The sequence below is a fragment of the Urocitellus parryii genome, chromosome 4 (assembly GCF_045843805.1).
Source record: "Urocitellus parryii isolate mUroPar1 chromosome 4, mUroPar1.hap1, whole genome shotgun sequence".
Classification (NCBI taxonomy): domain Eukaryota; kingdom Metazoa; phylum Chordata; class Mammalia; order Rodentia; family Sciuridae; genus Urocitellus; species Urocitellus parryii.
Genome location: NC_135534.1, coordinates 202426794 through 202454392, shown reverse-complemented (window position 1 = coordinate 202454392; position 27599 = coordinate 202426794). Strand labels below are relative to the sequence as shown.

Sequence of the window (27599 nt, the reverse complement as noted above, 5' to 3'; positions counted from 1 at the left end):
AACAATTTTCCACCTGACAAGTTCCAGAGGCATCGCTAGGTCATGAGAACGTGAATGCCAAGGACTGGAGACGGAGTCAGACACGCCCTCCTCCCTGGTGTGTGGCCTCCTGACATTCCCTAGTTGTCTCAGCTTCGTTTGCTGATCTGTGAAGATGAGAGTGTTTTCCTTGCGGTGCTATGAGCTCAAAAGGATGGAGTGAGGACTTGGGGTGACGGCAGTGGGGTGCACAGGGCCTCCCAGGGAGCTGCTCAGTCAACAGCTGTCCCCTCGCTCAGCCTCGCCAAAGCCTCCCAGTGGCCATGTGCTCCCTGGCCCAGGTCTGCCTCCTCTTGAGGCTTCCCTACTGCCTGTGCTGGCTGGCTGGCTGAGCGGTAAGAAATGGCATCGAAATTTCATTAATCATGAAAGCAAAAAGTTTATTCATGTTTGAAACTACATGTAACTACCACGAGGAAGACTTTTTCAATCCAGGGTGTAATCCAGTTAGAAAGGAACACGAAACATTTTTAATACATTAGAATCACTGCCACAAATTATTTTCATGACTCAATCAGGTTCAGAATCGCATACAATACAAAAAGAGAAAGGAGGGGGTCCCCATCACATAGGGTGAAATATACAGTACTGAATACTGAAATCTGAATGCATCACAATTAGTCGCCGCTTTTTTTTTTTTTTTTTTTGCATGGGTTAGTAACAAGATGAGGAACATTCAAAATGTTTCGCAGTATTTACAACAGTTTTACTGATCCTGTGTTAAATTAAGACCCAATGTTTCCACTCTCATTTTTTTTAAAAGTTGCAAATGCAACCCTGATTTTTCTTTTAAAAGATTACAATGTACATTACATATTTATGAAGGGAAACAAAGAGTTAATTACAAGATGCAAAAAGATAAGAAAGAGACAAAACTACAGGTGAGTATTGTTCAGAGGTAGTAAGTGAGCACTCTAAGCTACAGAACATGTTGAAATTCTATTGGTTCTTATGAGTTCGCATGAGGTAATAAAGCTGTGTTTTGATTGGTGAGATGTATAAATACTCTTTTGCTACACTATATACAACACTCCAGAGAGCAGGGCCTTCTGCAGATGCCCAGAGGACAAAGCAAACCTTGACAAGTCTGTGCAGCACCCAGTGCACACTGTAAAACCCCAGACAGGTCTCGTTTTCACCTCCATCAGCAGCAAGTAATCTTCATCTCTCAGAACAATCTGGATCCACAATCTCATTACCAAGCAGACTCTGGGTACTGGTGCTTTCAGAGAGAAAAGAGGCTACCAGTCTCTGATCTAATTATAACGTAAGAGATCACAACCCAAATGTGATGAGGAAGGTTCTTAAACACAACCATCATTAACAGAGATAGCCAAACAGCTCTTTTATTCCAACCCCATTAGTGACATGAAAGAAAGACAATCAAAGTCTGCGCTGGAAATATGAAAGGAGTTCAATTTAGGTGAGGTGAATCTTTGCATCTGCTCTAACGATTGAGGTTTAGCATATATTGTACTTTTTACCCTTAAGGCCAAATAATTGGCAACTGTGAAACCATTAATGTAAAATATTGATAATAAATTATGATAAAATAGCTACAGGACTGTCAACAATGTTAAATCTTGGCCTAATTGGATAAAGTGCTTTTTTAACATTGTGTGTTTTAAGTATAAATACAAATGATTATGATTCCTTAAAAAACAGATTTACCAAGTTCTCTAATAAGACAAGATTTTATAGTAAAGCTGTAGATGGTAGGCTACAAGAACGCATTCCTTTCCCTCCTGTTGCTCTGAACGCACTTCTCAAGGCATGGTAGCTCAGGGGAAGGTGTGGCCAGAGATTAGTTAGAGGTATCTGAGTGCACACTTCCCGGGCCTTCTGTAGGAGAAGTCACTGAAGATGGAGTTGTTGCGTCCTGCCAGCCTCCATTAGCCTGCAAGGAGAAAGAGTTCAGCGAGGGCATGTCTACATATTAATTCTACTCCCCAATTTAAAACACCCAGATGACAACATGAGAGCAGAGATGCATTAGCAAAATGTATTTTCTAAATCCACTTTGGCAGGAGTTGGAAGCATGTGTTAAAGTGGGATTAAATGCATGTAAAACAAATCCATCCCATCAAGTAAAGACTTGGCACTAAATCAGCATGTAGAAGAAGGGCCTCAGCCAGTATCAAGCTGGCACCAAACTCAGCTTTTGATCTGCTGGTCAAACTAAAGTGACTTGAAAAGAAATCTTTTTTTTTTTAAATACATTTTTTTTTTTAGTTGTAGATGAACACAATTCCTTTATTTTACTTTGATGTGGTGCTAAGGATCAAACCCAGTGCCTTATTATATGGGAGGCGAGCACTCTACCACTGAGCCATAACCTTAGCCCAAGAAATCTTTTAAGGGGCAGTGGAGACGCTCCACGAAATGCCTCAGCAAAACTTTGAGCCAGCTTCAGCCTGGCTTCAACATGGTCTCCTCACCCCAGGCAGGCCTGACAGCCAACCACCACAACCCTTGGAAAATGAAGGCCAGAATTTCCCTCCAAATAGGAACTTCCAGAATGAAAATGCACGAACTGCAGAGGATCACACACTATTCAAATCTGGATTCCAATTATCTATAACTGGAGGTCCTCATTGAGATGTTGCTACCACTCTGCACATGCTGCTGGCCTTCCTGCCTCCGACCTGCAGCAGTAGTAACAGTACTCAGAAACAAATCTGCCTTATGTCTTGGCCTATAGAGGCAATTGCTGAAATCAATGTCTGATCAAATTTTTGCTGTGGCAGACAGCTTGTCGCTACATATTTTTATGTCAGTCAAGAAGAGGGAGGTGCTGGGCTTGTGAGTTGGGGAATACTGAGTGGAAGTGACGGAGCAGGCCTTTCTGGAGGGAAGGTGAGGGTGAACTGGCTGACACCCAGAGCCTGCGGCTCCAACCAGCCTCTGTCTCCATGCCACCCAGACCCAGCCTCCTACACCCACACCAGTGTGGGACACGAGGTCCCCCCCAACTCCTCCTATGCATCTACCTGCAACCTTTGCAAGTCCATCCAAATGTCTTCTTTTGGCCCTGTGCCACCAGGCTGCTGAGAACTCTGTCTGTACTCCCCGCCCAGCCTAGACACAGCTTTGGAGGAGTTTCTTCCTGTGACCACTGTGCTTTAGGCATATAAAGCACCTTCCCTCCCGCTAGCACCAAAGAAAAGAGTGTGGGTCAAACAACCCCACAGAGATGAAAGAGCCAGAAGAAAAAGGATTTTCAAGACTTGAGGCATATCAAATTCCGGTTAGAAAAAGGAAAATATGATTTAAAAAATACTATGGTGCTTTTGAAGGCCTCAGTCAAGTGGGGTGGTGACATGCCCATGTGTTCAGGGGACTCTTAAGAAATCCTCTTCTCTATCTAGGTAAGCTGTTCCCCCCTCAGGTATGAAAATCTCCTTAGGAGAAGAAAAACTCTTACACAGATACAAGTCTAAAGATATTCCATCTGAAGTAAACATCATTCCTCTTTTATCCAAATTTATAAACAACAAATGTACAATATTTTCACCCAGCGTGGCAGCTGGAGGAGTGGTTGTCAGCAAGCATTCTTTTTTTCAAAATAAATTAATCCTTACGCTGGTGGTTTGAGATTATGCACTGTATTATACAACAGCGCCTTATCAAGCCTCATCAGTGAAGATGGAATTCATGTCTGTAAAATGCTGCAGGCAATCACAGTTTCATATTTTATCATGTTGATAAGGATATCGCACATTCTCTGAAGCATTTCAAAACACTTAAATGAAAAAGGAGAAATGCAACTAAAAGGCTTTTTATATGGTTTGTTGTGGGTTATTATGAGTTATTTATAAACCCAAAAAGAAAGATTTGACATTTCAAATGTAAAAGATTTGAGTATTTAATGGTCCTTTTTTCCCTTTACAATTGAACATCCTCAATCACTTTTTAAATCATTAATATTTACTCTCATAGAAAACCAGGGCCCTAAGAAAGGAGACTTTTGTTCATTTTCTCTACTCTACTCCCAAGAGCTCCAGAGGCTGTCCATTTCCTCCCTCAGTCTGGAACTCTGGGCTCTGTCCAGCACTCCCTCCCAGCTCCACCCTGGCAACCCCATCCCTGCCCCTCTTTCTGAAGCTGTTTTTTTTTTTTTTTTTTTCCCCCATTTTCTAACCATGTTAGAGTACAAGGAAAAGAAAAGTTTAGTGAACTGATAACAAAAGTTAAAATTATTTCCTCCATAATTAAAACTGAGAGGCCATCAGAATTGCCAAATACGTTTTCCATCCTATATTGAAAATACAGAGGTTGCTTTTAAGGACAGAATTCTTTGTTTAGCTTGGCTGTTGATCTGTGTGGGGTCCTCCAAGGTTATCACCTTCACCTGTGCTGTGCTTGGGAATGTTTCCTGCTGTTTGAGTCTAAGATAAATGACCTGTTTTCCACCATCTCTCTGGAACACAGCACAGCCACTACGAAATGGAATCTTAATGGGCTGATGCTTAAGTCCCTGTTGATGACAGGACACTGGCATTTCTGGGTATCTGTGAGGGCTTCTACAGGCACTGTGGAAGCATCAAGCACTGAAGTTCATAAAACAAAAGTGCAGCAAAGACACTGCCATCCCTACTTTTCTACAAGATGAGAAGCCAAGTCAAATGGCTATTAATTTATTTATTAGTCACTGTTTACCTGACACCGCTCCCACAGCCAGCTCCCAAGAGTACTCACATTTAAATTATGCGGACTGTACAGTGAATTTCCTCCAAGGCCATCACTGTAGCCTCCCGTCTGATTGATAACATGACGGAGGGTATCCACCTAGAAGTGAGACGAAACAAAATTCATCATCCCAAATCTATTAAAACATCATCATTTACAAAAGGAAACAATTTGAATTATGTGTGCCACGAGGGTTTAGCATCTTCAATGAAAGACAAATTTATCAATCAAATGTGACTGGCAGAATTTCAACAATTCTTTGCATATTTAAACTCACACATCTTTGTTTTTCATGCCAGCCAAACAATAACATCTTCATGGCAATGCAAACTTTCCACCTACAGCAACTGAATGCATGTGGCGGTGGGTGAAAACCTACTTATAAATACCTGTTCTGGATTTCTCACTCTCAGTTTCTGTTTCTACACACACACACACACACACACACCAAAAAAAAAAAAAAAAAAAAAACCATGAATAGTTGTTCTCAATTAAGAGGACAAGAAAAGAGCTGAACCTGGGATATATTTTAAGAACTCGGGTTTTTACATTCTGACTTGCAAAAATACAGGAATGAAAGGGAGTAGTGCGTTCTCACACCACATACACGCTGGCACACGCAATTTTTCTGTTCTATTTTGTGACATAAGTAAGATACAGCCCCCCACCCCTCTCCATGAGCTCAAGCCAGAGCCGAATGCATTCACAAAGTGTATTAGGTTCTAATTGTCAAAAGCCACTGTTCACCTGACTTCTCATTAAATTAAATGTGGGGCAGACGGGTCACGCTGGAAGCCCTCAGCACGGGTTCTGCGTAGATGTGCAGACCACTTCCATGGGGTCAGGAGTTTTGAGCCCAAACCCTACCCTGCTAGAAAGGCCCCAGCTAGGGCATTTCTCCTACCTGTGACTGCACATTGGCTCCGACTTGGGACCCTTGGTAAGAATCCCCATTCAGACTCTGCATGTTCATGAACATGTCCCCAGAATTTGGGAGGTTAAAAGAACCAGAAGAACCTGGAAAGGAAAGAGTTAAGTAGCTGAATAACGGAGAGCTACACATATAATCCTCAAAGACCTAGAGGCAGGGAGAGGAGAAGAGACACAGAAGGGAAGGTTGCAGGACACAAGGCTTGTTCAGATCTGAGAGGGTGGAAAGTCACTCCCAAGAGGTAGGTCTGTGGCCTACTCTACACCCAGAAAAGTCCTACTGATGGGGAAGTCCTAATTTAAAAACCAAAGAGATAAACAGAAGGAAAGAGAAAAACACCAGTAGCTGGCCCGGCACTTTGACCTCATTTCCCCGTTATTTCTAGGACTGAGTCATTAAGAGCTTTTCAACATCACTGACGGTCATGGTGGATCATGACACGTATTTCCGATCTTCTGTCTTAATCCTAATTCTACTTTCCCTGTTACCTTTCATGTCCCATTAAAACACAGGGAGGGGAGAACAAAACAAAGTCTCACTTTCTTAACTTTTAAATATTTATACTTAAAGAAGAAAAGCCCCTTGAACTGCTCCTCAAGTCCATCTGTTTGGACTTGCTGCGCACCTGTCATTCAAGTTTCCTGTAATTTCAAGTATTTCCAACTCCATCACAAATGGCATACAATATTTTGCCGAGATGTATTGGATGAGGGTCAGGAGTAATGTGTCCATGCACTGAGTTTTGTCCCTCTCACATATGACCACTACTCAGCCCACCAAACCAGCCTCACAGGGCCTGGAGAAATCCAGACTCTGCAGCTGTGGCACATGGGGAGCCGCCTGCACCCTATCCCGGAACTCCAGCTTCATCATGTATACCGACCAATTTGGTTCCCACTTGTGCTATTTCATTCGTGAACAGACCACTACTGACCTTACGGGATACCTGGAACAACACAGCCAAGCCAATCATTAGTGAGAACATTTTCCCTAATTGCTAAATTAAAGGCCACTACTAAGTGTGGAAGTTCCAGAATCTACCAGTAGTGAGTGGCATTCACTGTGACTGGTGGGTTTACAGGTGTGGGCCATCCACCACTCACCTGTCCCAAGAACAAGCCTGCACGTGAACATAAACCTTCCTTTATAAACCTGTATCATCATCATGGTTCTTTTCATGGTCTGTGGGATAGAACGCTGTGGCACGAGGCTGCCTGGCCAAGCAGGGAGTGAGCGCCCAGTACGCACCAGAATTTGGCGTGGTGGGTGAATTGGTCTGGTTGTTCTGCACAGCTGCGGCCACTGCGTGTGCGGCTGTCACGGCTGTCTTTGCAGCATACAGGTTGGCTTCTTCCTGAAACTTGCCAATATTCTTCTTGTACCTGATTCGCTTGTTGCCAAACCAGTTGGATACCTACAAATTGCAGAAACACGGAATTGAAAGGGTAGAAAAGTCAAAAAAGAAGAAAGTCAAAATTTCCAGTCACAAACATTGCATACTAAAGGGACATTTTGGGAAACACTCAGCACCTGTGACCTCACATCCTATGGGTGATTTTCATAAAGGTTTCAGGGGTTTGCATTCTCTTTTGGCAAATTTCTTCATACTGTTTTGGAATAATGCTTCTTCTTGGAGTTGGCTCCCAGTTGGCTGGAAGCATGCTCATAAAAAATATCCAATTGATATAGACACCAATTTGTATGTAAGTAATCAGGCCCCCTAAAAACAGCTGAAAAGCTAAAGGAAACATTTACATTAGGTAAATAACAAGCAATACTCAAGAAAGAATAACTTCTTTTGGGGGGTTGGTCACGGTGTTGGCAGCTGTATTATAGAATTGTGTTTGGTCTGCTGCAAAGAGTAATACCAATTAATAATGGATGAGAAATCCCTTTGTCTCCTGCCTTAGAAGACACTGCACAGCTGCCAAGATGGCTGCTCAAGCTCTGCCAGGGAACATGAGAGGAGGCCACAACTTGAAAACTCAAGAATTCCAATAAGGTCACAATGAAATGCAGAGGGGCAGCTCTGATTTCATCAGGTGGAACACACACACACACACACACACACACACACACACACACACAAACTACTTATGATGTCAGCCAGTACAAATGGAAGAAATTTCTAAAGATCTTGGCATCAGACAGATTTCATCACATTTTATGGACAGCAGGACTTGAGCCCCAGACGCACCACTCAGGGTTACATTATGAGTTCAGGCATATGTCATTGAGCCATATAAAGCAGCAGCTAAAAGCCACATAGCGATTTATAAAAAGGTATGCCCACTTGCTGTGTAAAAGGATCTTACCTCTCTTTTGGTAAAGTAACAGTTTAGAAATACTTTTCAATGATTTTTTCCCAAGAGTCTGTCAAAGGAACACATTGCTGTGGTATCAGGGGTCACTGTTCTACCCTAAAGCTATTATTCCCTAACAGCTCCTCTGGGGCCCTGAAGAAAAATAAGGAGTAGTGTGCAGTTCAGAGCCCTCCAACCCAATTTACACCAGTGGGCACCCCTGATGACCACCTCTGCCAAGTCTTTAATTGGTTTGGAAATAGAACTCCCATTCTTCAACCTATGGCACTCATCCTTCCTGAAGAAGCCAGAAAGTCCTGGCAAGGGAGCCACGTGAGGAAGACAACATTGGCCTCACTGCTGCCCATATGCTGTCCCATCCTGGGATCACTGTGTGCACACATGTGCACACTCACACAGGCAGGCAGACTCGCCGAGGACCCACGCAGCATGCATAGGTTCATCAGGCAGAAATAAGCCAAAACCCATCAGGAAGTAAATGTGCTACAGATCAGCACTTCCTAGCTTTTCCTGTTCCACCATCATTTGATTTGTTTCCCCTGAAGGACTGTGCATATCCCTTGCTTTCTTCATACCAAACACAGTGGCTATATAACAACTGCATTTAACAGACCTCGTATGCATCGAGCACTGTGCAGAGTTCTTTGTTGTGAAATCTCAGGGGTGAGGTGGTTTCACAGGCATCTCACTTGTCCCAAATCCAATGGCCATTTCTCTCTCAACATTTTTTGTTAGTTTTGTTTTTTGGGTACAGAGCTGAGGACTGAATTCAGGACTTAGCAAGAATTAGATAAGCACTTTGCCACTTAACTACACCCCCAACCCTTCTTTAAATTCTGAGACAGAGTCTTGCTAAATTGCTCAAGCTGGCTTTGAACTTGTAGTCTTTCTGTCTCAGTCTTCCAAGTAGCTGGGATGATAGACCTACACTAGCTTGGCCCTCCTCAACTTTTCTGACCTCTGGGCAGCATCTGATACTGGTAACCACTGTTGTACCTTCCCAGAGCTCACTCTTTGTGTGATTTCTGATATTTTGCCCCCACTTCCCCTCCAACATCTGCTTTTTCCTGGCACAGCAGGGTGTGCATGTATGTATGTTTTTCCATGCCTCAGTTCTTGGTCCTCTTCTTTCTTTCTCCTTATCCATATTCAAAATTTTAGTCATTCTCTCTGTTTGGAGACTCCCCAGATTTCTATCTCTATTCCTAACTTGCAAGAAGAATTTCAGTTCTCGATTTTTAAGAGATTTCCATATAAATGTTCTGCTAAACCTCCAACTTGACAGAATTCAGCATCCTCTTTAACCTATCTGTGCCTCTTCTCTAAGTTCTTTTTGTATTCCTGGTACCCAACCTCCAGAAATATGGACCTCACTACCTCCCAGAAGCCTTGACTCCACTGAAGTCCTTCTTGATGGATACATAGTTCTCTTTATTCTGGACTAAACTCTGGCTCCTCTTCCTTTCCTTTCATTGGTTCTATTTCTGGCATCTAGACAAATCACAAAATTAGATCCATGAACTCAACCTGAGGGATCTAACCCCTCCTGCCTTCTCGCTCTCCCTTCTTCGAGTCCCATAGGCCTGTGGGGGGTGTGCATGGCCACTGTGAGGGAAGTGGCAGCAGGAGGAAGAGCCAGCAGAGCAGAAGGCAAGGGGAGGGCAGATATTTTGGAGGAGGATCAGGCAGAACCGGGCCCCTGAGCTGGAGGTCAGGGGGGAGGGAATGGCAGAGAGGAGGAGGATGTGGAGTTCAGTCCTTAAAGAAGACAGATACTAGGGAAGGATTTCTGTACAAGAAGAACAGCCTCACCAACATTAGCATCCATTCCAATGCTGGAATTAGAACATTTTACACAAACATAAAAGTTCTGAATCATGATTGAAAAAGAACGCTGAAGATGTTAGTTCTGATTATTCTTGTTAAAGCCAATCCTTTCAGAACAGACCTCGCCTTGTACCATGCATGTTCCCAGCTCAGGAGGTGGACATAGAGCTGGTGGGCACAAAGCTCCTTTCTGAATAAGCCTGTTAAGCCTCAGAAAGAGTTAAGTGTGAATACATCTGTAGTGCAAAGGGAGACAGTCCTAGTTGAGAGGGAATTTGGCATTTCTTAAGCATAATTAATGAAAATTCCCCAACTCTGAATTTAGCAACAAAGGCCCATCTTAGAATTCTCTTCTTCTAAACAATTCTCTGTTGGATTCAGTACTTTGTAGTTAATATTACCTTGACAATCAGAGAAGCTATAATACATTAATGAAACCTAGCCCGGAAAATCAGATTACAGCTTTATTAACAGTTTCATAATTGAAGAATCTTTGTACCATCGAAGGTCTCATCTCTAGATATGTAAGAATCCTCTGTTTATGCACACCCCTGGACCAATCAAACAACAGTCATCACTAATAAAGGTTTATTTAATTCTCACAGTAAAATTTTAATATCACCAGCAGCCTGGGGAAGCTTTAGCAAGTGGATTTGCTTGACATCAGATCGTTTCTATTCTGCTAGTCCCAATACTTCTTAATCTTTAATATCAAGGCAATTAAAATTAATGGCCACTCATCCGAAGCTACTGTGGGCAGTGTTTCCTTGACATCAATTGTTTGATGGGATTACCTAGAGGTTAAACTAACAAGCAAGGTTTAATTGGAAGCAATGAAAGAAGCAGTGATCATACGTTATGTTTAACCTGCAAAACCACATCTAAATGAATATCTAGAAATGTTAAACTATTTCTCAAATTAAAATATGCATGTCACATTCTGATATCAGATTTGGGTATTGCAGCTATTAGACTACACTGCTGCAACTGAGATCAGTGTAATTAATGTATAAATGGATACTTAAATTCAAGAATTGTTTTTGCACTTTTAAAAAACAGACGGATACAATTAGTTGCAAAAGAACTCCTCTGCTGACTCAGTGGGAAGCACCACAAGCTGCAGAACCCATTGGCCCCTCCTACAGAGTGCTCATGGCAGCCAGGCTAGAGCACTGGGCACTAAGGAGAGTGGGGCTTGCTCCATCTCTGAACTGGAATGGTCTGTACATTGGTCCCAGAACAGAAACACAGGCAGGAAATTGGTACAGGGAAAAGGAATTCATTGTCCTGTGCAGCAGGACACGCATCAAGGATTCATGACTCTGGATTGTGCTGAAGGCAAAGGGCCAGGCAAGAATTTTAAGATCAATTAAAAATGAGAATAAAAGCATAAGTACTCTCTTTCTTCTCCTGATGTTCATTGTTATCAGCCCCAGATTGTGCCTGGGGTAATCAGGGGAGTGAGCAATAACATTTTGTGGGCTGTTGATTTTCTGGAACTTTTGTGCAAAGCCAGAAGTGGCCTGAAAGGCTTCTGATCTATTCCACACAATGTGGCCATGCATGTTCCCCCCACCTGAGTCCTGCAGATTGCCCATGATTTTTTTTTTTTAAAGAGACAGAGAGAGAGAGAGAGAGAGAGAGAGAGAGAGAGAGAGAGAGAGAAAATTTTTTAATATTTACTTTTTAGTTTTCGGTGAACACAACATCTTTATTTTTATGTGGTGCTCGGGATCGTACCAGCGCCCTGCGCATGCCAGGCAATCGCACTATTGCTTGAGCCACATTCCTAGCCCTTGTCCATGATTTTTAAAAGTAAAAATGTTTTCAGTCTGGGAGTGTAGCTCAGCGGCAGAACATGTGCTTGGCATGTACAAAGCCCTAGGTTCCATCCTCAGCACTAAAAAAAGATAAAATAAAAAATAAAATATTTTCCACATAATAATAACTAGACTTACCTTTTGGATAGCTTTTTCACTTTTTTCAGAAAGCTTTATTCTTCCTACCACTCTGAGGTAGACAAGTCAATACCACATAATAACTAAGAGTTTGGCCTCAGTCTGGTTTCAAATCCATAGTCTGCCATTTACCAAGCTGAGTGACTACATACAGGTTATTCTGATCATTTCAGTCTTCTTTCATATGAGAATCATAACAGCAGCAGCATATCTTCCCCACAGAGGTGCTGGGTGTGTTAGTGATCTGGGCACATAGTATTAACTGATCATTATCAGGTAAATAGCATCAGTCATGTATTATCGATGAAGAAACTAGAGAGCCAGACCAAGCACAAGTTGCCCAAAATCACAGAGAAAAGTGTGATGGATCCAGAATTGCATACCAGGACCCCCATCAGCATTTTCTGTTTTGATAATCGGTCTAAAAAATGCTTACTGAGCATCTATTTGGTCAGTACTGCCCTAGGTACTGTGGGAGATTAAAAAAAAAAAAAAAAAACAGCTTCTGACTGACTAGACTTTACATTCTGGACATAACAGCAATACTAGTCACTCAAAATAATTAGCAAAACTTGCAGGACAATGATGACCTCACACTTAGCTACATGGTAGGACTCCTACATACAACAGAGATTTGGAGGAAGAGAAGTCCCAGACAGCCTGGAAAATCAAAAGAGAATTCCAAGGTAAGGAGGAACTTGAACTGAACCTCAGCTTCAATTCAATTCCATTCAATGGTACTATTATTGATACTCCACATTTCAGAGACAGAAATCTCCATAAGCTATCTCTCCCTGGACCCTTCCAAGATCCCAGAAATGACTATTCTCTTCTCTAACTTAACTTCTTTCCCCCTTCTTAACCTCTAAATCTTCTTTATATGGTGAAAGAGGGAGGAGAAACCATTCTAAAGGAAAAAGCAGAGAACATTAAGGAGCATTTCTGGAAGAGGTGACATCTGAGAGGAAGACAAGGAGTGAGTGTTGTTTCTACTGGGGAAGGTGGGGCAGCAAGAGAGGTGAAGGCACTGATGCCTGGGGATGAGCAGGGCAAAGGCACCTGCAGGGCCACTGGGTTCTTGCTGAGAAAGAGAGGGAAGTGGGGGCATGGGAAAGCTTGAAAGGGAGCTCCACAGGTATCTCACATCTCCCCCATTTTGGAGCTAGCTATGTGACTGGTGACAGGAGAGGACAGCTGGAACTGAGCCTGAGGTTCCTGGAAGCACAGTTGGAGATGGGTTCCAGGGAGGCCACCTGAGATGGGTTTGGAGTCTGTACCCTGCTGGAATCCTCCCCTCCAAAATAATTTTGAAAAGTTGCATACCTACCACATAATTTCCCCCAATTGCACATTTTTTTTTAAGAGGAGAGAGAGAGAGAGAGAGAGAGAGAGAGAGAGAGAGAGAGAGAGAGAGAGAGAATTTTTAATATTTATTTTTTAGTTCTCGGCGGACACATCTTTGTTGGTATGTGGTGCTGAGGATCGAACCCGGGCCGCACGCATGGCAGACGGGCGCGCTACCACTTGAGCCACATCCCCAGCCCCCACTGCACATTTTTTAAAGTTGGCATCTATAACTTTTCACTATAAGTTTTAGAATTATAAACAATGTTATTTAGTATATAATAAAAGTTAACATTTTAAAACAAAATGGTAATACTATTCTTTAAAATGTATCCAACCAAATATAAATAGCACATCAATTTTATGCCCACTATCCATTTTAAAAAATATATAAACTCCCTCTTTTATAAGTCTAGAATTTTAAACTCTTCTTTTTGTTCTTGAAAGTATATTTCCATTTTATCTCTCTCCCACATTATTCTAATGCAATATACTTTTATGCTCTACAAAAGAAATATATGGAAATTGAAAATTTAAAATTATTTTTATTTCCTGTAATTATAAGGCTCTGCATGTTTAATATTTCCTTCTGGATTAAGCTATCATTACAATTAGTCTAAAATTGGTCAAAGCAATTCAAATGTTTACTTTGATAAATGAAAGTACTTATTTTAAACAATAAATGGAAGGTTTTATCATATAGGTATTTCTTAATAAGAGGAGTAGAGGGCTTACAAAGTATTAAATGAAGGAAATTTTGTTATCAATAATATCTCAGTATTCCTAATGGGGACCCCAGAGGGCCTCACACTTTGGGTCCATAAACCTGGGGTATTGGGTGTGAATATCCCTTTCATAAACTGGGAAAAGGGTAGATGGAAACAGGGAGGGAAAAAAAGACAAGCTACATGAGTCCTCCAGCACAGCAACATTCCAAGGTGCTGGACTACAGGAAGGGGCATGCATCCACCTCAGAGAGGCTGGCCAGTGGGAGCCTTAGACTGCACAGGCCTAGTCCCCTTGGAGAATCTGAGCTCAGTGTGGAGGACCAGTACCCTGGTTTGGAGATTGCGGCCTAAACCAGGCTAACTCTAGTTGTACATTGACTCCTCTGTTAGTACAGCATGGGAGCCCTTTGGACAGGATATGCCTGGAGAACATGTTCCTCAACTGTAAGAACAGGGCTCACTTGGGCAACCACTTCCACAACACAATTACACAGAGAATAAATATGTTAGCTCCAGGAAATAAAAAACATTCTGATTAAAGAAATAAATCCAAAAGGGGTAGAGTTTACTTATTATTGAGCATTACTTTTCTGAAGAGTACACCAGTGAATAAATACATATGCTTTGCTCAGCATTATTACTAAGAACTTAGCTTGAGGGGGTACAAGGATATCTAACACAGTCCAACAGCAAAAAAAAAAAAAAAAAAAAAAGGAAAGAAAAAAAAGAAACCCAACATTTATAATACATCTATATACTGAAATATGGTCATGATTAAAGATCACATTGAAGATAAATACTATTGATGTTGAGAGGGCACTTGTACCAATTGTGATTATGGCTTACAGTGGGTTTCAAAGTACAGTCATGAATTGCTTCACAATAGAGTCAGGTTCTGAGAAATACCTTGTGAGGTGATTTCTCCATTGTGCATACATCATATAAAAACTAAGCTGCGATGTCACTAGGTAACAGTATCTTCGAGGACCACCATCATTATATATGTCCCATTATTGACTGAAACGTCATTATGCAGTATGTGACTGTACTTTCTATTTTTTGTGTTTTCAAGTATCATCCAAATTTTCTTCAGATAAACAAGTATTCATTTTTTTAATTAGAAAAAAAAATTTTTCAAAGAGAGAGTGAGAGAGAGAGGGGGACAGAGAGAGAGAGAGAGAGAGAGAGAGAGAGAGAGAATTTTAACATTTATTTATTTTTTCTTAGTTCTCGGCGGACACAACATCTTCGTTTGTATGTGGTGCTGAGGATCGAACCCGGGCCGCACGCATGCTACGCGAGCGCGCTACCACTTGAGCCACATCCCCAGCCCTAGAAAAAAATTTTAATGAATAAAGTAACCAATATGCTTTTCAAAAAAATACATATCACTGAGAAGTCACTTAACAATCTTTATGAGTTTAAGTGCCAGGTTCCACAGTTACAGGAGTGACTAATCCCATCCTTATTCTTTATCTGAAGGACCTTTGGTTGGCAGGTCTGAGAATTCTGGAAATAAAATCAGGCACTTTGTAAATTTCAAGCTATTAACACCTCTTAACAGCTTTGAATTTAAGATAAATTCCATTTTTGGAAAAAACAAAAAAGTTAACCATCTACAATATCTCCATAGCCACTGAAAGTCAATTTATTGATTAGTTTTAATTGTATCTTACATTTGCAATTCTATTCTACATTCATTTATCACATTAATGACAACATTAAATAAAAGAGAAAAACTCTCATTTAAAGACTTAAAAGGGGGCTGGCGATGTAGCGCACTCGCCTGGCATGCATGCGGCCCGGGTTCGATCCTCAGCACCACATACAAAGATGTTGTGTCCACCGAAAACTAAAAAATAAATATTAAAAATTCTCTCTCTCTCTCTTAAAAAATAAAATAAAATAAAATAAAAATAAAGACTTAAAAGGCAGAAGGATGGAACTTTGCAGTTCACCCCCAGCATTCCTCCCTCACAAAACTGGCTTCAGGGAGAGAGAGGATCTGCACTTGTTTGGAGAGGAAGCAGCTGACATGAAAACATCATTATCGAAATTAGCAAACTGAAAATTTATGAAGCACAAATCTTGGAAAAATTTGCCACTGTGTTTCCCTATGTTTACTTGCCACGCACACTTTATGTACTGTGCCTAATTAAATGTAACAGATTAGAAGTGCTGAAATGCTAAGTCGTATAGAGTAGAACATGCCAGCAGATCTACATGGTAAACAACCCTACCTCCACGAAACAATTTCTCCTATATCTATGTTTTCACCATCATTCTGTGGTTCCATTTTAAATGACAGATGGGAGCCAGATCCTGTTCAAAGTTGATAGTGTTAATAAACTCTAAATCTCATTCCACTCCTCCCCTCCCCTGGGGCACAAGCTCACTAGAGTTTTTGTAAGGAGAGAAGGGCTGGACACACTGTGGATAACTACACTGTGCACATCCCCCAAGAACCTAGAGGGCAATTAGATAAATGAACTTTAGAGCTAACCAGGCTGGCAGGTGAATACCAGCTCTGCAAGTTCCTGCCTATTTCACCTTAAACAATCATGCCATCTAAGGCACATCCTTTCCTGATCTACAAGATGAGGTCATGATATCTAATTTCATGGGGGCTCTTATGAACATTAAATGAGATGACATGTTAAATTCACAGGACAGTACCTGGGATGTTCCTGGCACCTAATAAATGTTAGCTCTCCATGTTTTTAAACCAGCAACAATAAAACCCTCTAAAGCCCTTGGTGTACAAGCCATGCTTGCATCTTGCAGTGACTAAAGCCAGGTAACCTTTGTCACAGGATTTTCGGATTCTGGGAGAGCCAGTGCGAGCACTGGTAGGTTAGTGGCAAAGGGAAAGAGGTAACCATGAGAGAAAGGAAAAGGAGGCCTTTCCCCATCTGCCTGAGCATAATGAATTTCCTACCAAAGAAGGATAACACCAAGACCAAGAACACCTATCTTCCAGCTGAAAGCCAACTTTTGGAACACAATCTGGTTCTAATGGGAGAACTGACCAAATCAAAATTCCATTTCCATAGTATTTGAAATAATTTAAAACAGATTCACTTGTCAAGTACAGTATTTTTTTATTTGAGGCCATGAAAAATTTTATTGCTATAATGTGCTGACATCCTTACAGTTTGGCTTTGCCCTTTCTACTCTATGCATGATGGACTGATAACTGCTGGTGACATTCACAAAGAGGCTCATCTGTGAAAGTATATAAAACGTCAGCCTTGCGGCCACAGCACATAGAAAATGGATGACACCACTCATCTCCCTAAAACACGTGCTGAGAGCTGGTTCTAAATGACCACAGACAATGTTGACAGTTGAAGATTTTTTTTTTCCTTTAGGATTATTTCTTTCATTAAAAAAAATAAAACCGAGTTAGATAAACAAATCCTGCACTTATCTTTACTATTTCCTTCCTACTACTTTTTAATTTTTGCTTCATTTAATGTCCATATCATCTAGAAATGAACCCTTACCTATGATTTTCAGTCTTCTGTGTCTGAAATATATTTATATAAATATGTATATATTCATACATACACCATACATATATATACATGTATATATGCATATACACATATTTACAGCTATACATTTTTAAAAAATATTTTTAGTATTTTATTTTTATGTCGTGCTGAGGATCGAACACAGCACCCTGCACATGCTAGGCGAGTACTTGACCGCTGAGCCACAACCCCACCTACACCCCTACAGCTATACATTTTTAAGAATGGTTTTAGCTGTATTCTTTGAAGTTTTTTCCTAAATATTTTTTTAGTTGTTGATGATTCTTCATTTTATTTGCTTATTTATATTGGTGCTAGGAATCGAACGCAGTGCCTCACGTGTACAAGGCAAGCACTCTACCACTGAGCTACAACTCCAGCCCCTCCAAGAGCTTTTAATAGACTACATTTTCATTATCATTCAGTTAAAATATTTTCCAATTTCTACTGTGGGTTCTTCATTAACCCAGGTGTCACTAAACATATTGTTTTTTCCAAACATATGGAAATTTTCAACTTATCTTTTTGTTATTGATTTCTAGTTTAATTCTACTTAAGTCAGAAATACACTCTAGTCAAAAAGAAAAGTTTATTCTGCAATTGTTGGATGTAGTTTTCTATGTATGTCCATTAAGCCTAATTTGCTAATGTTGGCATCAAATTTTTTATATTTGTGTTACTTGAAATGTGGTCCAAATACTAATGTGGCATCAATACTAATATGAATGCTACAAAGTTTCAGGGCCAGCACAGATCCTTTGAATCAAAACCTGTGGAAATGGATTCTGAAATTTACATTCTAACAAATCTCCAGATCATTCTCATGTATGCTAAAGTTTAAAAGGCACTGTTTTGTATCCTTATTTATATGTGTCTGCTTATTCAGTTATAACACAGTGTGAAAATGTCCTATTGTGATTTTGAATTTGTCAATTTTTTCTTTAAAATTCCTTAACTTTTTGCCAAATGCTATTTGAGCTTGTATAATTAGATGCCTACAAATGTAGAACTGCCATATTATCCTTACTTGGTATTCATCTTTATCTATAGTAAAACTTCTTGTCTTGGAGTGTTTTGTTTTGTTTTTTAACCTGATATTATTTGCTTTTGCGCTGAGGTATGTTCTTTTTGTGTCCTTTTATCTTAAGCATGTCTCTTAGAGAACACATAATTAAGTTTTATTTCTATACCCTATTTGTATTTTCTATTAGGGTATTCAATATATTGATTTGATATGATTTGATACTGATATCTTTAGATATAAACCTATCATTTTACTAAGTGCTTTCTATCTGTACCATTTACCATGCACTTTTTCTCTCCTTTCTTGCCTTCTTTTAGATTGCTTATTTTAAAAACTTGCTCCATGTTTCCCATGTTATTGGTTTGGAAGTTATATAGTCTTTTAGTATTCTTTAAGTGACTATCTTAGAAATTACATATTCTTGATTAAAGTTTAACATTAATTGGCACTTTTCCTAGAAAATGCCAGAGCCTTAAAATACTCTCCTCATAACTTGCAAGATGTTACTGTTGTACACTTTATTATACACACAGCTAAAAATGTTAAGACATGATTAGTTATTTTAAGCAATCAATATTTATTTAGATTCACATACTTATTTACCCTCTTCTTGGCTTCTTCACTCCTTCCCCCATCTCCTTCTCTCTATCTGGAATCTTTTTACTCCTGTATGAAGTACACCTCTTTTTATATTTCCTTTAGAGAAAAAAAAATGGGACAAATTCTTTCAATTTTTAATGAAAATGTTTTTATTTCACTTCTACTATCAAAGAATATTTCTGGCAGGTACAGAATTCTAGGCTGACACTGACTTTAATTCATTTCTTTAAAGACAACACTACTATATCTTCATTGTTTTGGTTAAGAAAGTAGTGGTCAGTCTAACTTGCTTTTTTGAAGGCAATCTTATATTTCCCTCTGGCTGCTCTTGTTTTGCCTGTCATTTCATTAGTGTGGATTCTTACTTATTTCTTTTGTTTGGGGTATAGTTCTTGATGAATTTAGATCTTGGAATCTGCTATCAGTTTTGGAAAGTTTTCATCTATTACACACACACAATATTGTTCTGACCTACTCTCACATTTGCTTCTGGAACTAAATTACACTTGAAGACATTTTTTAAAAACTGTGTCCTCTATTCTATGTCTCTTACTTTCTCTTTTGATTTTCCCATCCTGTTATCTCTTTAGTTTTCACAGGATCTTTTTTTGTATTAGGACTGCTATATCCCCAATTCTTCTTCTTCTTTTTAAAATTTTAATTTTGTGACAGTGTCCTGCTAAGTTGCTAAGGCTGGCTTCAAACTTGCAATCCTCCTGCCTCAGCCTCCTGAATCAATGGGATGACAGGCGTGCACTGCCATACCTGGCTACAATGATTATTTTCTCATGACCCACCTTCCAGTTGACTAATTCTCCCTTCAGCTATGTTTAATCAACCCATCCACTGGCTCCTTTCCTTTTTTTTTTCCAGTTGTAGATAAACACAACACCTTTATTTTATTTTATTTATTACTTATGTGATCCTGAGGATCAAACCAGTACCTCACACATGCTAGGCAAGGACTCTACCACTGAGCTACAATCCCAGACTCCTGGTTTCTTAATAATGGTAATTAGATTTGAAGTTCTAAAATTTTCATTTGATCATTTTTTATAGTTTCCAGTTCTGTGAAAAATTCTCCATTTTGCCCTTTTTTCCCCTCTTGGATATACTAAACATAGTTATTTTACAATCCTTACCATATATTTTTTTTAAATTTTATGTATCTCTTTGGGTCTATTTCTATTGTCTGTAATTTCATGCATCCTTTCCCCTTGATTATGTGCTCAATGTTGTGTTTGCTTTGTTTATGGAAATCTAGGCTAAAGTTACGTGTGTGTGCGCGCGCGCGTGTATGTGGTGCTGGGGATTGATCAGGGCCTTGTGCATTTGAGGCAAGCATTCTACCAACTGAGCTATATCCCCAGCCCCAACTAATGCAACTTTTCTTTAAAAAAAAAAAAAAAGAAAGAAAGAAAGGAAAAACAACAACAAACTTATACTTGGCTTGTCCAGGTTACTCTGAATAATAGCAATCCAATTTTAATACCTGAGATATTCAGGGAGCTAGAGGTGCACCTCAGTGATAGAGCACATACTGAGCATACATGAGGCCCCAGTTTCAATACCTACTCCAAAAAAAGAATGAAGATACTTTAAAGCAGAAGTCTCTCTTAGGGTCTTCTTCCATTGTACTATTGCTACTAAGATGGAGTCTTAGTAGTCTAAATATTAATCCAAAGCAAGGGGAATGATGTCTCCTCCTTGGTAGGACCTAAGCATTATTCTCACCCTCTCAGCCCTGCAAAAGTTGCCAAAAGCACTGCTTAACCTCTCAGCTTCTTAGCCATACTCTCAGAGCTGACAAATAACTCAGGTAAAATCAGTTTTCCCCAGCTTTATGTTCTCATCTGCAAATTTCTTGGCAACTTCATCCATTTCCAAGGCCAAAAACATGAACTTAAGTGGATGACCCACAAACTACATCTTTAACCTTGACCTTCCTTCTGAATTGTATTTCTAAACGGAACATTTCCCATGCTAAAGATAATGGAAATCTGGCATAATCATCAAACTTTAATATCCCCTGTAATTGGATAATAATATCAGCATCTTCAATGAAAACCTCAGCTTTCTTCTATCACTCTTTCCTCCCCACATCCAACCCAACTATTTACCCTGTCTCCAAATTACAGTCTTACCTCCAAAGTACTGTTCAAATCCATTCCTCACTTGTATTTTCAGTAGCTTAATGTGAATTCTTTTTTTTAATCTTTATTTTTTAGTTGTAGTTACACACGATACCTTTATCTTATTTACTTTTATGTGGTGCTGAGGATTGAACCCAGGGCCTCACATGTGCTAGGCAAGTGCTGTATCACTAAGCCACAACCCCAGCCCCCTTAATGTGAATTCTTACCACCCCTTGTGTGAATTATAATAATAATCTATTTTTTTCTTGTCCTCATTCTAGAGGTTTCTCCTTCAAACTGATCTTATACATCAGTGCTAGATTATCTTTCATAAATCTGATCAGATACCCCCACTTCAGAAATCTTTTTCCTCTTTATTTTACAGGCACTCATATAATACATATATAATAATTATTATTTTTTTACAGTAATTATAAGGTGATTCTATAACATATAGCATCACAACAAGAATAATACACTACATGGTAATTTAAAATATACAAGCACATACATATACATAAAATGAATATAATCCTTTCTTCAAAAGGATATAAGCTCCAAAAGGGCAGGATCTCTGGTGTATTCATTATTACAATGTTGTCCCAATGACTTTGAAGATACTAGGTGAGTGAATGTTATTGAATAAATTAACTAATGAACATAAAATAGCCATTTACACTGCTCAGCATCATAACTACAGACATACATCTAAATTGCTCAACTTCATAACTGCAGACACCTAAACTGCAAAACCTCAAAATATCAGACCCTCTTCAATCAGCCTCAATCTTGACCTTTCAGCATTATGTCCTGCTATCTAAATCATTTGCTCAGCATTCATCAGACACTTCTAGGAATTAAAACTATAGAGCTGTTTAAAACAAAAGTTCTGACCAATGCAGTTCTGACCATTTATCAGGGAAATAGCATTAAACAATTCATTTTTCAGAATTACAATCCTGGTAAGTGGTATGAAGCAAAGGAAGTTATGAGAATATAAAACAGAAAATACACACTGAGAATATCAAGGAAAGCTTTCTTAAAGAATGAACATCTGAAGTGAGTTTCGAAGGAGCACAAATTAGTGAAATGTTCAAGCGTAGTGGGGCAAGGATAGAATTCCAAGCAGGAGAAACAGCACAATCATTATATCTTTTATTTACTCTTATGGGGGCTCCACTAGGCATTTACATGTATTTCATTGAAATGTCCACAATCCTATGATATGCCATTTTTTATCCAAATCCTTCATGAGAGGAGAGGAAGCAGAGTGAGGTAAAATGACCTGCCCAAGGCCACAGAGCCAACTGACTAGGGAGGAGCTGGGGTTTGAGTTCGGCTGATCTTAGACTTCCCTCAATTCTTTTTTTTTTTAAAAAATATTTATTTTTTAGTTGTAGTTCGACACAATACCTTTATTTTATTCATTTATTTTTATGTGGTGCTGAAGATCAAACCCAGGGATCTTGCACATGCAAGGCGAGCACTCTACCACTGAGCCACAACCCGAGCCCAGACTTTCTCAATTCTTGACATGATCTTCCACATAACCAGCCAGGCTCCACTGTTCCAAGACTGTCTTCCTAATACATTTCATTTGCTAAGTATAGCTTTCTTCCTCAATTTTTTTTTCTATCACAGTCTTAAATGTATCCTTCTCTGGCTTATACACATGTCATTTTCCTAGAGGGCCTTTCCTAATCTGATCAGAACAGGCATGGTGGCACAGGCCTATAATTCCAGCAACTTGAAAAAAGCCAAGGCAGGAAGATCTCAAGTTCAAAGCCAGCCACAGCAACTTAACAAGGCCTAAGCAACTTAGTGAGACCTGTCTCAAAATAAATAATAAAAAGGGCTGGGGATGTAGCAGAGTGGTAAAGGACCTCTGGGTCCTGAGTTCAATTCCAAGTACCCAAAAAAGAGAAAAGAAAAAAAAAACAAACCAATGTGCTTTATACACAACTGACAGAAGACTCAGGAAAGGAGAAGAGAGGCCAATAGAAAAGGAAGAAAGCAAAGCCCAAGAGTATCTCTGGAGAAGGTTCCTGGGTAAGAAAATCAAGGAATCAACAGAAATGGGAAGCCAGGATGCTAGAGTATGGAGCCTTTTCTGGTCTGGAGTCTTAGAACATTATCTGCTGTGGTTTCCCTACACTCTGCCCACATTTTTGTAAACAGTCACTTCATTAAATTCTCCTCAAATTATTCTAATTTGAGCATACCATCTGTTTTCTGTTGGGACCCTGACTTATAGATTAGCCTATTGGCCTGACATGCCTGGCAGAAGCAAGTCAATGGAAAGGTGAGATGCAGCGATGAGAGGCAGGCACGAAGAGGGACTGGGGAATACTCATTTGGAGAAAGAAGAGAAGGACCAGGAAAAAAAAAAAATCGAAGGAAGCAGAAACTGGAGGGCTCCCAGTTCTGATGAAGACTTCTGCTAGGTATATGAAAACTCAAAGAACATAAGTGGATGGGCTGAGGATGTAGCTAAGTGGTACGGCGCTTGCCTAGCCATGTGAGAGGCCCTGATTTGATCCCCCGAACCACAGAAAAACAAGCCATGCAAACATCAATAAACCCACTAAATCTAAAGTGAAAATAGTCTCTTTATCCCTGGATTAGGTATCAAATCAAATGAGTGCTAGAGATTCCATCAGAAAAGTTCATTCTAAAATAAACATGCCTGCGGTTACTGGAGCAAACTTGAAGAGCATGCTCATAGCCACCTGCTTCTTTAAGGAAAATTCCGCCTACCCCCCCAAGCTTCCCCTGCTTTCAGCCCTCCAGTGTGCCTGACCTGCATTTGGTGCTACAGCACGTTACTTTTTTTTTTGGGGGGGGGGAGGGGTACTAGGGATTGAACCCAGAGGCACTTAACCACTGAACCACATCCCCAGCCCCACTCCCCCTTTGTTTTAGAGACAGGGCCTGGCTAAATTGCTGAGGCTGGCTTTGAACTTGTGAACCTCCTGCCTCAGCCTCCAGAGCTGCTGGGATTACAGGCCTGCACCATAGCATCTGCTAGCTCTCACTCTTTTACAACCCACTCCTTTACTTTTTGCACACTGTTTAATGGCACTCCACCTCCACTAGGACACACCGTGGGAGATTTGAGAACAGAGGGTCTTAGTCTTCCTTGGAGACAGCTTGCCATTCTCCTTTCACTTGTCTCTGGTTTACCTACTGCACCCAACTAGGAATCCACTTCTGCTCTTCTGCCAAAGTAACAGGGAAGTCCTTTATGGACAGCTGAACAGAATACTGTAATTTGATAGTCATCTCTCTTTTTTCCCCCCTCTTCTAATTATTATTTTAACGGGCTTCTTCTTATTTTAATAGATTTTTTTTAATAAAGAAATCTTACTTACAAATTTTAATTAGCTTATAGAATATTCACTGCTTTGGAATAAGTGGTTTAATGAGTGAGGAGACCTCAGACTACTAACTAGCCTAGAATCTCTACAGTAGCTTAGGGGGAAAATGATGCAGCCCTAGTGACACAGCCCAGGCCTATGCCTCACAACAGGACTCTGCAGCCTAGACCCTGGAGAGGATGAATCACACCAACTCTTGTGGGGTGGGGTGGGGTGGGGTGGGGTGGAAGAAAATCTAGTTTCTCCCTTTTTGTCAAGACTCTATATAAGAACCATGCAGATCCACCACTCACTAAGGCATTAACCCTTGTCCAATCACTTCTGTAAACTTCAGTTCCCTCATCTGCAAAGCCACATCATAACCTTTTCATCATAATCCAGTTTTCACACTGGATTGTGATAAAAGCAGGCCCTGTGCACCAGTATAAAGGGTCTAAACAATGTTAGTTGAATGAATGAATGAATGAATGAATGAACGAACGAATGAATCTTGATGCTGTGACTTTAACCTCTACCATTTAGGTTCTCACCTGTTAAAAAATAATAATAATCTTTTTTTCCCACAGTACTTTTCAGTTACAATAGCGATGAAGAAAAGGTTAACATTTTTCATTCTAAAAACACCTAGCAGAAAAGGTAAGGCTAGAGTCATTCAAATTCAAAATTGGAATCAGGAGAACAATGGAGTTTCTTGTGGCTTAGTAACTTGAATAATCAATGCAAGTTAGCGCTATTCCAAAAAGTAAAAGCATATTAATAACTGCTTCACTAATTAAGAATATGTGACAATTTAAGTATAACTCTCAGTGCACATGAAATTTGAAATAATTTCTTCTTTTGTGAACCTTCAGGTTGTTATGTAAAAGGGGAACTCCAATTTACTCTATCAAACTGAGCCCAGCATATATTTCTATATTTAAGGAAATGTATTTATAGTATATTATCACAAATTAGTGTAAGACCGATATAAATTATACAATTTTCACTTATCCATGCCTACTTATAGTTATACATTTTGTGAACTTGAAAAACTGTAGTATATATTAACTCAATATGTCTAAAACCAAACTCCTGATCTTTCCTCCCCAAATCGACTCCTTCCAAATCCTTCTTCATCACACTTAATCTTAACTCTTTCCTACCACCACTCAGGTCAAAAACACTAGTGTAATCCCTGTCTACATCCAAGTATCAGTAAACTCTCTCAGCTGTACTTTCACAACATACCAGAATCCAGCCACATCTAATCACCTCTGCCGCTAATACTGTGGTCCATGTCACCATCATCTGCTCAGATTATACAATCAAAAGATAACTGGTATCTCTGCCTTCACCCCCCACCCCTACCAAAGGTCTACTGCCAACATACACATACTGGTGTATATAAATTCCTTAGTTTACATACAAAACTAAAATACTCATATATATGTGAAGGGACTATATATCACATACATTTTCTTTTTAAAACATATTATATATATATATATATAAAAGTATATATATAAGTATAGAGTGTGATGAATTTTCATAAGTGAATACACCTATAAAACCAACAGTTGGATCAAGAAATATTCCTCCTCCTTGTAATCACTATTCCCTTAAAGGTAACTACAACCTGACTTCCAACATCTAAGGCTAATTTTGCCTATTTTTGAATATTTTACAAATGAAATCATGATTTCTTCAGCACCAAGCTATTACTTGTGGTTGTGGTTCACTTGTTCTTGTTAAAAAATCCCAAATATTCATAATAATCATAATTCACTTGTAAATATGGTATATTTATTACTGAGGACATGCCTGTGCACATTTTTTGGTGAACACTATACACAATTCTATTATGTAAGACAAAAGTTTTGCCTCTTTAATTTCACTGATGCTACTTTTATCCCTAGCACAGTATCTTGCACATTATAGGCATTACAATATAACTATTTGTTAAAAAAAAAAGATACACTTTTAAAATTTAATAAGTATTTGTTGAGCAAGTAATGGAACTAATCTTTTAACACTTATCTTATTAAATCTAAAAACTGACATAAGGCTTCCTTAACTGAGTTCATAAAAACGGCATCATACTACATGTTCTGCAATCTGCATTTTTCACTCAACATGTTTCTAGAGTTCACTAGAATTGATGCATTCAGCTACAGATCATTCTTTCAGTGCTGTAGAATGCTCCATTGTGGGATTATTGCAGTGTATTTATCCATTTTTCTAATCATTGGACAATTGTTTCAAGTTTCTACCATTTCAAACAATGTTACTATGAATGCTCTTTCTAGTGTCTTGATATACAAAGACAAGAGTTTCTAAGGTTGAATGACATGTACATGTTCAAATTTATAAGACAATGCCAAGAACTTTCCAAAGTGCTAAACAATGCACATTCTTGCTGCTGCACAGTCTTGGCAACCCTTGCTATGGTTAGATTTACAAAATTTTGCCAATCTAGAAGATGTAAAATGCTACTTAACTGCAGTTTTTAAATCAAAACATTTTCCTGATTACTAACAAAAATGAAGATCTTTTCATATAATTGACCATTCGCATACCTTCTTTGGAAATCATGGTTCAAGGCTGTTAAAGTTTGTATAAGAGATGTCCCCTGAAAGCTCATGTATGAAACAGTGCAGGAACAGTGAGAGGTAAAATGATTAGATCATCAGAGCTGTGACATCATGAGTGGATTAGGGTGATGGATTAATAATTTGAAAGGACTACTATATTGGGTGGCAACTGTAGATAGCTAGGGTGTGGTTGGAGGAAGTAGGTCACTGGGGCACACATTGGGGTTTATATTTTGTCCCTGGTGTCTCATTCTCTCTATATGCTCCTCAGTTGCCATGAACTAATTAGCTTTCCCCAAGTTTACCTTTCTGCCGTGACGTTCCACCATCATCTCAGGCTCAGCGCTATGGAGCTGGCGGAACATGGAATGAGTCTCTGCAGCTGTGAACTCCAAATAAACATTTCCTCCTCTAACTTGTTCTTGTCAGGTATTTTGGTCACAGCAACTCATAGCTGACTAACAAAAGTCTTTCTCCTATTTTTCAAAAGGGTTGTCTTTGGAGGGGGCATTACTGG

General features: G+C 39.5%; 1 protein-coding gene across 1 annotated transcript in view; it reads right to left on the bottom strand.

The window, feature by feature from the left end:
• Window positions 1–476: 476 nt before the first annotated feature.
• Window positions 477–27599, bottom strand: part of Pbx3 (PBX homeobox 3) — a 207175-nt gene continuing 180052 nt past the window's right edge. Inside the window, exons 6-9 of the mRNA XM_026386419.2 lie at window positions 6908–7073; window positions 5633–5745; window positions 4738–4827; window positions 477–1936 (exon numbers count right to left, since the gene is read on the bottom strand). Coding sequence (XP_026242204.1) covers window positions 1844–1936; window positions 4738–4827; window positions 5633–5745; window positions 6908–7073 — 462 coding nt within the window. The 3' untranslated portion in view covers window positions 477–1843. The remainder of the gene's footprint in view (window positions 1937–4737; window positions 4828–5632; window positions 5746–6907; window positions 7074–27599) is intronic.